This window comes from Lentinula edodes (genome assembly GCF_021015755.1).
Source record: "Lentinula edodes strain Le(Bin) 0899 ss11 chromosome Unknown C8R40scaffold_85, whole genome shotgun sequence".
In the NCBI taxonomy this organism is placed as follows: Eukaryota; Fungi; Basidiomycota; class Agaricomycetes; order Agaricales; family Omphalotaceae; genus Lentinula; species Lentinula edodes.
In genome coordinates this window covers 50,250-63,314 of record NW_025764391.1, presented here as the reverse complement: position 1 = coordinate 63,314, position 13,065 = coordinate 50,250, and the positions used below count along the sequence as shown (strand labels likewise).

Below are 13,065 nucleotides of genomic sequence, written 5' to 3'. Positions count from 1 at the left end.
CGCACCGCTGCGCCATTCCGTAGATATAAATACTGCCTGTACGCTACTGTAGTTCCTCAGTTTAATTATCAACTTACATCCCCTTTCCAACTTACCTCTTCTCTAAGTCTTCATGCTCAACGCCTTGAAGTCCAGATGTCAAGTCCATGTCCCGGGGCCCCATTCCGCTGCTTGGTGTTCCGAAGATCTACCTGTTATTGTAATCTTATTCTTATTGTTCTTTCTCGCTACACATACCCTTTCATTCTGGTCTCTCCTTATTGTCTTTTACTCTACCCTGCAGGTACTACACGTATAGCTCCTAGTAGTTAGTCCAGCGCTCCGCACCAATGCGCCAATCCGTAGATATAAATACTGCCTGTACGCCACTGTAGTTCCTCAGTTTAATTATCAACTTACATCCCCTTTCCAACTTACCTCTTTTCTAAGTCTTCATGCTCATTGCCTTGAAGTACTCTCTACTATAACCTTAGGACTTAGACGTTCTCTGGTTCGCTCCTCGTCACTGGCGATACCGCCGCTCCGACTTGGCTGCTCCTCAGTTCCTCCCTTCTCTACTCTCAATCTCTGGGGACTAACGGCGTAATGGCGGTGTTGTTAATAACTTCACTACTGTCCCACTCGTCTTCCGCACTTAGACACCTTGTGGCTTTGGCACGGTTACACGGTGTACATGATCTTAACAATCTTCTGCAGGACAAGAGTGAAGGCGCTTATTGTTCATTTTACAGTGCTGGCGAACCGCGGCCTTGTTCCACTTTCGACGAACCACATTTCGAGGGGTGATGAGAACCGCAGTATTCCAGCCTGGCTGTGTGAAGTCTATTCGTGGATTGGTTTCGATGTCCAACCGCAGGCCCTGCAGAATTTCCAGGTCTTCTGCATTGCATGAACCACTTCGAAGGCGGGTTAACAACTCCATCCAACGTGGGTCCTTGATACGAATCTGCTGCTTCAAAATGACGGCCTGTGATTGAGTACAAGTTCGATCCCGATTCAGAGGGCTGATAGAGGGCTCCGTTATTATTGCCTACAGGCGGGTACTGGTGGAAGTCGCCACACAGGATCACATTCATGCCTCCGAAATACTGGTCACAATGTGGTTTGTTTTCAGCTGTCGCTACGTGGGTGCAGATTGTGCTTGTCCGCCCAAGAATCTCTTTGGTTGCCATCGAACATTCGTCTAGTATCAGGTACCTGGCTGGTCCGATATTTGCAGTGCGTCGTCTCTGGATTGCAATGGAGGCATTTGTGATCAAATCTTCTCCAGCCTTCGCACCAACCTTGATTCCCGCCCACGTGTGGAGTGTCTTTCCACCAAAGTGACTTGCTGCTACACCTGTAGTCGCCGTCTTCGCCAACAGCAAATCGACCCCAAGTTTGCAGAATGTATCGCTGATCGCATTGATGATGACTGTCTTGCCCGTGCCACCAGGTCCCAGTAACAGCAACAACAGCTGGCTAGGACTATGGCCTGCAATAGTCCTCTGCATATGGTCTACAACAATATTGTGTGCCTGTGCCTGTTCTCCGTTGAGAATGTCATGAAGCCCCCTCCCTATATCACCAAGTGTTGTCTCATCAGCCATTGTCTCCTCTCGCACAACGCTCGCATTGGGAGGTGCCTTTACTTTCACATTTCCAACATCATTCGTCACCACGTCGTCAACAGATAACTGACCTCCCAAAGCCATATACCCGACAAGTGCTTTGTGCCATTTCTGGAAATCGACCTTCTCTTCCAAACTACACTGTCCCGCAATCGGGTCTGCGACGGCCACCTCAAATTTGCGGTCAAAAATCCCGGCTGCATACGCGCTTTCCATTGCGATATAAGCGTACAATTCCTGCGCCATTCCTTCCTTCTCCTGAGCGTTGTACATATCTTCCTCCAAAATGAATGCCTCCTCAGCCCTTTCCACTTTCTTTGATTGCTGTGCAACATCTTCATTTGGTTCGTCCTCGGGGGCAACATATCCCTGGTACTCCTTCTCACAACGTGCAGCGGATTGGTCTGAACAACGATAGAAGTACTGCACATTAGCGATGAAGTTATATATACTGTCGGAATAACTTTCGGTGAAGTCAGTCCAGGCACTCATCGATTGTGTGGAATCCTTGCATGATATCTGACAATGCCCTCCATGGCTTGAGAATAGCCAGCATCAAAAGGATGTAGAGTGCTCGATCTTCTGGCCGGTCATTGCGAGGAAACCATTGACCAACGTAAAGCGGCACTGTCTCGTGGCCCTGCTGCCGAATAACGCGAACGTGGTTTGGTTTTTTATTTGGGGAATAATGGTGGCGGACACCTGGTATTCTTCCAGTCCGATTACACTTTGGATGCTCCACCGCTGCTTCTGTGTCCTTCTCGTATTTGTCGTACGTGTCTGTAAAGAAATCCCTCAAGTTATAATGTCGAAGAGTGTCTCCGCGGTGACAGTAGTCGTCTATTTGGCTGCGTGTTTCGAGTTCCCCAGACACCATGGTTAGTCTTATTTCCTCTGCCTTTGCCACTTTCAGTAAAACTAAAGACGATATTTATTACCCCGAATAGTACCTCTGCTGCTGTGTTATTGGGGACCTGTAGCACCTCACATCCACCTCTCTCTTTAGCAATATGCGCCCACCTAAGTGACAGTGGTTATTAACAACAGCCACAGTTATTTGATTTAACCCGGCTCACCATTTCTCTTGCAGGATCAGATAGTATTTGCGTAGTGATGCTGTTATGCCTTCAAGGTATATTGGCGCAAAGGTGTGTGAGATATAACGGTCGCCCCATCCCATTAGGTAGCTAATGACTTCAGGAGCACTCAACTCCTGTTGATGATTGAGAGCCGTTGCACACCTCATCACCAGCTTCCTTGAAGCTTCAACAACGTCCGCACTCCGACGTTCCTGCTCATGGTGATAGGCTAATCGCTGCGCCAGTATTGCGCTTTGATTCGTTGACCTATCTCGTTTTTTTGTGGAGTATGTTGTGATGTAGTAAGTCATATCCTGTGTTTCATTGCCATTGGTGACTAGTTTTTGATCATTATTGCACAGTAGTGTCTCGAGAATAGTGGGATTGAATCCATTCAGAAACCCCACTGTTCGTTTCATTCCCCATGTGCCATCCTCATCTATGAAATCAAACTGGGAGACTGGCCACGGTGCCCGCCGTTTGCATTGCATCACGCCTTTTATGAGCTTATGGCATCGCTCCGGACTACAGTCGTGGAATTGCAGTGTATGGGCGGGTACTATCTCCTGTTCCTGTTGCTTTTGCTCATAACCGGGATCTTCAGGTGAAATCGGACGGTTGTACGCGATCGACGGCTGGGGTTTTATGGCCATTAACTCTGACAGTGTTTTCCCCACATCTGCCCTCATTGTGGCGGATATGAACATTGCAACTTTGGTCCGAAATTCTGGCGACTTCAGAGCCTCCCTCATCTCTGACGGATTTGGGGCTCCCTTCAACCACATTATGATGTGCAGATGGAGCATACCTCGCCCTTGCGACTCCACCATGCCAACGATGCCAAGCTGGCGTTGGGGGTGACCGACGCTCGTCTTTCGAAACCCATATAGCACCTCCAGAGTCGCTTGGATTGTGAAGTGGAAGAACTGTGCTGCGGCATATGGATCTTTTGCTAAGTTCACTGTCCTCAGTGTAGATGTGGGTCCTCGGGTCGAAACAAAGTTGTCCAGGTCAATCTGTTCACCGGCGAAAACTTGTGCAATTGGATTATGCATGTCAGAGGGGTTGATTGTTATCCACAATGAAGGAGGGTTGAACGCGACATTCAGAGACCATATCTGCGCCCACACACTGGCCCGATTCTCATCTGTTGCTAGTACTTTTGACTGGACCGCTTTCAGCTGAGTATGAAGGGCTTGGATTGCAGGGTTTGAGATTTGTTTTTTCTTCTTCTCCTCCTCGCTTGCCTGCAACAAGTCCTTCGGTGTCAAGTTTCTGATCTCCTGTTCGTGCTTGCGGAACTGAAACCGACTGATTCGAAGGCTAGCTTTCGAACAGATCTCCCGTCGTTGAATTACGCCGAAAACTTGGAAGATGAACTGATGATCTAGACGAAATCGACGGTCCACATACTGCAATGCCCACTTTGCATGAGCAGCATACGACACCTCATGCGGGCGCTCCATTTCAAATCCACCTTTGCCATATGGAAAAAGATGAGGGAAGCATCCGAGGAGGTGGTTTGGGTTTTCAATTGTTCCCCAGGTTGCACCTCCATGTTCGTTCTTCCTTCCATAGGTATTAACGAAACCTCCGGGCTTTACGAAATAGTTCTCTGATTGGTGGATCGTGTTTCGCATGGCATGTGCAAAAAGGTCACTCTCCAAAATTGTACTGCCATCCACGTCCATAATGCCCAGTGCCTGCAAAGGTGCTGTATGAGTCTTCATCACACTATCATCACCGCTGGCGTTGAATACGATATTACCTGCTTCCACTTTGCCGTAATCATCGCGATTCCCAATCCCCTCCTCCATGTCGCTGGTGCAATCAGAAGTATCTTCCACTAAAACATCTATGCAATTCAATTTATGTGAATGGTTTGTTTTGATCACGAACTCACAGTCCACTAGCCGAAAGATTTCATTGGTCATACAATCTTCAGCAACCTCATTGTTTTCATCATGGTCTGGAACATAGCCCGCGTTTTCTCTATCCAATACCCTTGTATTGTCTACCCATTTCATGTTATCACTAATTTTGGAAGGAATGCCATCTTCGGGCAGACCACTCAAGTTTGTCTCCGAAATCTTTAGGCCGGCATACAGTGGGTTATTAGCAATCAGCCAACGTAGGGCATCGCGAACTCGATCACGGTGAACCCGAAGGTATGGAGGAAGATGCTTGAGTGGGATGTTATTGGCATCAATGAATGTTACTCCTATGGTCGCGGCAAGAATGCCTGGTCGGGGTGGCAAATATCCGGTATCAATCATTCTGATTATATCTTCAGTGTTCAAGAAGTATGATGATACGTTCCCTCTAACAGCACTAGTGAGCATTTCCTTTGGTAAACCTCGTGCTCCACGACTTTTTGGAAAAAGTTTGACAATATATGCCGCAGCGTAGAACCTCGACACCAATATGCACTCGCAAAGGGAAAGTATTCGCAATTCAAAGGGGATTTCACCAAGCCAGAGATTGTTTGCCAGTGCGAGTGCGGGTCTCTTTGGCATCTTCGCAGACAGATTCTGAAGGCAGGATGTACATGCATATCCTGGTACTTTTCTACTATGTGAATCATAGTACAGCAGCATTCCTGCTGAGAGGATATGGGCCAGGTGTCTCTTCGCAGGTTTCAGAAGTTCACCATTGGGTATTGACACAGGGAAAATTGCTTCCACCTCGGAACTGAACACTTCTTGTGCGCAGATGCAACAAATCACCTGCCGGACTGCCGCGTTTCCAGTTGCGCTGATAAAGTCATTCACAAGGCCGCGGCGGCTCTCCTCGTCTGGTATGACCAAAAATGGCCGATTGAGTACAGGAAGTTGAGGATGCTCCAGTCAAAGGAGCACTTTGAAACAATATGTAGTGGCTGTTCCGTAACAACAGTGACCAGCGACTCCTTCGATAGAACCTCAGTATCCGCAAGGACTATTCCGACATCGCGCATTGTAGACAACAATTCCGCAGAGGAACACATATCAAGTTTACGTCGAAGGTTGCTTTCTATGCCATTCTCAACCTACAGCCCTTCCAAGTTCAGCGGGTCATTTTAGGACAACGGCGAGAAGCAACATACGGGCTGTAATCGGGCAAAAAACTTGTTGTATATGGCAGGGGTGAGTGTCCTCAGTTGCTTTACCAGCTTCGCCTTGTTCAGGAAATGATAAACCGGTATGTTAACCCCTTCCTGTGCTGCCATTTTGAGGAGTTGTTCTTTGCTGAACCGCTGTAGTAGCTCTAGGTTAATGTCAATACCTGATTCTGGAATATCTGAATCTGGAACTGCCCGGTGTGGTGTCAGGTCATTGACTATCGCACTATATATGTCCGGTGGCAATTGAAGAAGTGCTTTGCAGATGTCTGCCTTAGTACGAACATCGGTGGGTCACAACTTCACGTTGTTCGTCGTCAGTACTGAAATTAGATCCTTCTTTGTGTGTGCTTTTACAAGGGATTCAATGTGCAATTCATGGTCGTGTTGCATGGACATTGCAAGGTAGGATCTGTCAGGATACAATCCCGAAAGCGCGTGTAGCTCACAATTACAAAGCCAAATTTGGTTCATACACCAAAGTGACACGCCTCTCTTGCCAGCCTTGGCCACATCTTGTTACATGAGATTTGTCTCGGTAAGCTCCTGTAGCCGTCGATCTCTAACTTTGAAAGGGGTTGACATTGTTCCTGGTTCAGCAGTAACCAAATGATACGCTAATGTAGGCGAACACTAATGTACGAGAACAGAACAAGCGCTACCTGAGAATTACACGAAAGAGGGAGACTCGGTAGAGATCGCATATTAAAAGTCTACAATTGTATCAATTATAAAGAGGACTTCAATCTCAGGTCTGTGTTGACTTTCGGTCTTTCTTTGGCGTTGCTTCGTAAAAGACTCACCCTTCACCGTACCAATGTTTGTACATTCATGGCATCTATATACATTGTCGGTGCTAACTGACCTTGATGTAGATGACACCAATTGATTATTCGCGTCTCAAGGTGACACTTCAAGGTCACTATTACTACCTGCGCCGTGAAGGCCCATTGCCCGAGGGCTGTGGATGGTTCACTCTCAATGAGAAGAAGACGTACTGTGCTCCGTTGATGGCGGGACAAGACACGCCGACCACGGTACCCTTTCAGATTGTGGGCTGGGTTGGAACGAACCTGAACAATACTGGGATCTTCGGAGGGTGGTCACCGACCGGACAATATGCACCCGGTAGTTCGCGGCGCACGTTTCAACTGGGACCACCGTTGTCGGGTGTCTTTCGCGACAATTGGACCGCAGCTATCACCAAGTTGAAAGAAGTTCAGACAGCAGGAGCGAACAACACTCGAAAAGTTCGATATCTCTTTGTCCATGAAAATGTACCTCCGTTGGATAGCCTGATCAGGCTCGGTTGTAAAGTATTCTGTGTATGTCTTGCACCTTTATCTCTCGTACATGGAAGCTTTTCACTAATTACTTCACAGGATCTTGATGAAGGAGAAGGTCCTGATGGTAAGCGTTATTTTAAACCAACAACTGATCACTTCATTGAACATTGTTTGTGTGTAACAGAGCTGCTATCTTTGTCGATTCCGGCTGACAAGAAGGGGAATGCGGAGTGGGTGGAAATAAAACAGACCAACATTGCTGGTGCTACTGTCCGCATGACGTTTGGGCTTCGTTGCTGGCGTTTCAATCCAAATGAGCCGTTTTCATTTGCAGCTGACATCGTCCGCATTGATTTGCTAAGCACACCTCATGAAGATTGTGGCCCTCGTATTGGATTTCCTGTTACACCCCCAATAATACCTCAAAGAGGCTTAACCTCTTCGAATCCGGGTGAGGCTCCAGACACCATTGACAATTTGAGCTAACTCTGTTTCTTGAACAGGTCATACCCCTTCATACCGAAGCCAGCCTCTGTTTGCCTTACAAGATAGTGGAGGGAGCCAAACTGACCGCGCCTTGCTTACCAGTGGAGGTCCCAATGGTTCCCCCCACACCCCAACTCGTAATCCACCTCGCTACGCTATGAACTATGTCTCTCTGATGCCTGAGGGTCATGCCATTAACTCACCCTATTATGGTGTCATGCAGTCCTTTCATGGCGGGTCACAAAGTCCTGACGGTGGGCTTGGCGCCGCCTTTCAAATTACCAGTGGTGGTTTCACACCTGGCAGTATGGAACCTCAACGTGAGTACTGAATGTTCGTAGATTCTGAGTGGTCTCAGTGGAATAAAAGTTCGTACAGGCTTCAATATGCCGTTTGATAGCACCAACGCGCACCCTAATCTGAGTGGTAATGGTACATTCTTGCCACGATTGCAATGCGTGCTCCATGATGACTGCTATGTTTGTTCAAGGTGGAGCTGGAGAATACCGCTATGGATGGAATGGCGGAGAGGGAATGAACATTCCCAGCGAAAACAACAAGTCCGGTGCCAATTATCATGGTAAGAACTTGTAGGACTATGTAAAGCTCAGTTGAACAGGAAAGATCAACTAGATTGGTACCTGTAGGACTATGTAAAGCTAGAGTCTGTATGAGTACAGGTATGAATAGAAGAAATATAAATAAGTGAACATACCTCAGTTGAACAGGAAAGATCAACTGAGGATAAAGCTAATGGAACGAAAATATATATATCGATCACTAGTTCGGGTTTGATAAGGAACGGAAGTATAGATAGGAAACGGAATACCATAACAAGTAGTATCAAAGCTAGATGTACGGAGTATTCTCCAACAGAACTTAATTGGGTACCACTCAAGAATGCTGAATGATTTCGGACAGATCAACCAGCCTACAATAATTGCAACAGATTTGCGCAGGTCTCATTGGGAATACCGAACAACGGTGATACAATGATGTCTTGTTAGTGTCTCCAGCGTTACCCCGTATGTTATGCCCTCCATTGATGTCTTTGACAGATGGTCCAATGCCTGTCTTGAATTTGAATGGCCATGCTACAGGAGAAAATACTCAATGTAATGAACCCTCGATGGTCAACACTACAGGCCTGTTTATTCACATTCAGCTTGCATTCGTTACTCAAACATGATACAGGAACCCTTTCAAGTGCGATACTTACAGCAGATGGTCAAAGCACCAAAGTCAACAATGGAGGTGCGTTTAACCTCTGTCTTTCTTCTATCATGGCTCATGTTTTCAAGGTACGGAGACTGCGCCTGGTGCGATTGCGGGCTCCGGGACTCCAAGCAGCAGTGCAGGCAGTGATAAAATGGTATCTAAGGGTTTGAAATGAATGAGGGATGATGATGAAGGAGGCGGGTATAGAACAGACAGTACCACCAAAAAAGGAAAGTGCCGTGCTGAATGAGTTTCAATAGAATACTTCGTACTACTGTTGTACTTTTTACATTGCCGCATATCGTTTGGTGTAAATACACAATGTTTGTACACTGAATATGCGAACACTATGGGATTCACTCAAAGAAACACACGCTTTCTGGTAAGATGGGTGTTGAATCCTTCACAGATGTCAGGGTGAGGTAATGTACAGTCCTGCATCAAAGAATGGATGCACCACTTCGGGTACCTGTGAGGTTTGCTATGAAGCGATACACCGATGTATATCACGAAGCCTTAACTGATGCTCAAGGAAGCGATACACCAATGTTTATCACGAAGATGCTTACGAATTAAGCGGCTGCTGTCTGTAGGTAGGAACAGAGTATAAGTAGGCAGTGGGCAACCACAAAACAGCAATGGTATCAACCAGGGCTCATAAAAAACACGCGGTGACAAAAAGAGCAGCATATTTCAACCTCATTGCTACGGTACTTGGGCCCATGCTTTCACCACATAACTGAATATTGACGGTCTTTCAGGATTTTCCTCTTCACCGCCAAGGTTTGTTGTACAGCTGCGATGGCTATATTGACGTTGTGCCAGTACCCTTAGTACCTCAGTACAACAACCCAGTGAACACAGCTCCTCAATACGTATACACAGATTTCTGGATACCCCCGACATTTAATGGGATTAGCACTGATAAAGGAACATTCGCTTCGTTGGGACGCCGTTCTGTCGAAGTCCGCGATGGCCAAGGACGTGAAACAGTCTTCAGTGTCTATACAGAATTACAGGACAAACCAAGTGTCCGTGAGCGGCGACTCAACCAGGCCGTCCAACGCTGCATCGAAAACGGAAGGGCGCCAAGGGGAAATGTTCTTGTCATTAAGCACTGGGCAGGATGCATGGACTTCACAGATATTGAATGCTGGGACAGAGGCATCGTCAACGACATATTCCAATCGTAAGTGACTTGGGGTTAACATCATTTAATGCAGTCACTCACAATTAAAAGAATGTTCGGTGCCAGTGCATGATGGGGGGTCACGATATCTTTTCCATAGAAGACTTCCAACAGCTATAGGACATCATATTCTTCAGGAGTCAGGTCTACGCGAATGGACAATGGTGAAAAGGGTGTCCCGTTTCCATAGTGCTGAAGTGTCACGGTTCATGGACGCACAACTTCTGCAATCCTTCATTGCAGGCCCATTCGTGCTGCGTTTCCTGAATGTATCCGTGGGGACATCCATCACACGTACACCATTGTTGATTTTTGCACCTTTGGACTCGCGTCCACTATGGAGGGATATTATGTCAAGGATGAGCTTGCATGGTGTGGAGGACAACGTACCAATTGTTTTTGAAGATTATTGCATGCATTACATGAAGTTTCATGGCAAACAGGTACACCGTACTTCAGTGACTTCACATTGTATTGATCTGCCTGCAACAGGGTTTGCACGTTCGAATTTTGTTCAGCAAAACGGTGTCGGGTTTCCCAATGATTTTGGGCTTTGGAGACACGTTGGGATGCTGCTTTGTGAACAGAACAGGGCTGTACGTGGGTTACCCGGACGATGTCACAGAAAAAAAGGTGGTGATTGGACACATGGGCCCATATGCAATGCCTCCCCTCCATGGGCAAAGAGAGTTTCGTACATTGAGTGTGGTGAATGACGTTTGTAAAAGTGCTGATTGTGGCTGGCATTGCAATGGCTTGTGGCGCACATTCATGGATGCCGGTTCAGCCAGACATTTATGGTGCAGCAAAATAGTCGAAGATGAAGGACTGCACAAGGAGGTTGATTTTTGGCGGTGGAATACCGGGAGTCCGTGTAAAAACCCGAAATGCCCTCGATATAACGTACGCACATCAGGAAACACTGAAATGCTCCATAGAGCTTACCCACATGTTTATAGCACAACATATATTCCGAATTATCCGTGTGCTTAGCTGTAATGTCCGTACAGGCACGTATACTACAGTATAGCTACAAGTATCTTGCATTGAGCATACAGCGAATACATAGTGCTTGTATACTATAGCTGTCTAGTCCATATAGTGAGTATATATCAGGCAATCACTCTGTATACAACATAGCATGCTTTTCTATATTTGAGGGGTTATATGAGAAGTCATAGACGAAATTCAGGACTAAATCAATTATTGATACTAGGTTCAATTCAGTTATTATCTTTGGGTCGTAACAGTACAAAGTCTATAGACCTAAGATATGGATTGAGGTAGAAATGTTGGCACTGATCTAGCACCTTTTCACTTGACCAACTGGGATCTGCATGTTTACCGTAAAAAGGTACAAGATGACAGCTGCGGGCAATATAGGTGATAGGAATGATTGACGAGTTACGAATTTTACCCCGCATCGAGCGCTCAACTCGATACATTTGTGTAACTTTATCGAGCTTGCGGAGAGGAGTGAACCACTCCACATATACGAGGGGATGTGGGAAGGAACCAAGCTGACTGGGAAGGTCAAAAATTGCATGTACTTGCGCCACGTGAAGCCCTGAAATAGCCTTAGCAGAATGTGAAATCAGAAGAGTTGGAAACGCACCATCTTTGCCCAGTACATCCAAATCTTCCTGGCTGTCTGGGAGTGACTTCCTCGCAAGAACCGTTTCAAACTGGGCAGGTGTATATTTACATTTCCCGCGACCCGAAAGAACAGCAGGCTGAGCGGCAGTTGCCTGGAAAAAGATCGTATTGACTGGCTGGCTACAAGAGAGGTTGATGAAGAGGAAAACAAGGAGGCTGTAACAATACCTGAGTTTGGAGAAGCTCTTCAGGTAGAAGGGATCTGGACCAATCTGCAGTACGGCAAATCCACGTGCATGGTTGCGAAACAAACTCCTGTCACTAACATCACTATCGAAAGCCTGGATTCTGACTTTGGTTGCTCGACATTTGTTTATGCTATGGAACGGTTTCTATGTGAACAAAATCTGCTCCGATCAGACTACTGGGATGCACAGCCGGTAAAATATAGCCTGTACAAACAATTTTGGGTTATCGTACTCCCTACACTTGAATTCTCGAATTCTTCCATTGTTCTTGGAGGAACAGTTTGTGCAACGAGGAGAATTCACGGGAACCTGGCATTTACTTGGGGTTTTCAGACAATTGGTACAGGGGGAGGCTACTGTCGCCAGGAGTGACCATAGGGGATCGTCCTTGCAGTAAGCAGACAATAATCTTCCAGTGTTGAACACAGTCTTGAACAGCTGAAGCTGAGGACGAGACGGAGACTCAATGGTGAATGCGAGCTGATCCTGCTCGACCTCCCCATTGGACTCAGGATCAGGGGGAGCTACCTCCCCCAAAGAAGTGGGAGTAGGCAAGAGGGGAGAAGACGCGCGAGAGGTAGAACGACAAGGACAATCGAAGGACATCACAGTAAAGAGTTTGACTCATGAACTGAGGTGGTAGAAGATGGGAGAAGCAGGAGTCTGATGGACTTCAACAAAGAAAATTTTAGGTACCATGTGAATATCAGGTGACCTTCCGGAAACACGTCTACCCATCGCAAGGGCGCAAAGGACTTGCAGGGGGGGTAATGTCATGCCCTGACCACCACCAGACCCATCCCAGCACCAACCAGAAGCTCCATAAACCCCAAAGACAGTACCGCCACTCCCCTGTAACCTTCCCATTACCCGAATGTCTGACGACTTTCCCGACACGCATACCTCCCCCAGCACACATACAGGACCCCCTACAATCAACTCCATTAAGTATCAATCTCAATTCAAAGAGTCCTGATGTAAAAAATATTGAAGAATACAATTAAAAGAATACTATGCATAACTCCCTTGATAGAGTATAGGCACAATGGGTGTCTATTGAAAGAGAGAAGCAATTAGTTTAATCCAGATGAATCGGATTGATAGGATTAGAATTGAGGAGAGCTGATTTGCCTCCGGACAAGGTGACAAACAATCGAAATGAGTGTTGAACAGCAATGGCAGCTGAACACCATCCGAGTCATTCTCCAAAACAATTAAATTAAATGAATATTGAAGTACCTACCTATGTTTGG

At 46.6% G+C, this 13,065-nt stretch overlaps 2 protein-coding genes across 2 annotated transcripts; one reads left to right on the top strand and one right to left on the bottom strand.

Moving 5' to 3' along the window:
* Positions 1 to 6,664: 6,664 nt before the first annotated feature.
* C8R40DRAFT_1178533 (uncharacterized protein) lies at positions 6,665 to 10,041 on the top strand (the record flags this gene model as incomplete). Its single annotated transcript, XM_046232877.1, has 11 exons — positions 6,665 to 7,114; positions 7,172 to 7,199; positions 7,260 to 7,526; positions 7,579 to 7,881; positions 7,940 to 7,993; positions 8,052 to 8,141; positions 8,756 to 8,815; positions 8,863 to 8,933; positions 9,541 to 9,562; positions 9,605 to 9,968; positions 10,020 to 10,041. The coding sequence occupies 11 exons, from the start codon at positions 6,665 to 6,667 to the stop codon at positions 10,039 to 10,041; spliced, it is 1,731 nt and encodes a 576-aa protein (XP_046078962.1).
* A 1,267-nt stretch (positions 10,042 to 11,308) lies between these two features.
* Positions 11,309 to 11,470, bottom strand: C8R40DRAFT_998479 (uncharacterized protein; the record flags this gene model as incomplete). Its single annotated transcript, XM_046236801.1, has 1 exon — positions 11,309 to 11,470. A coding segment is annotated over one exon (162 nt), but the record flags the coding sequence as incomplete, so codon positions are not given.
* Between the last annotated feature and the right edge of the window lie 1,595 nt (positions 11,471 to 13,065).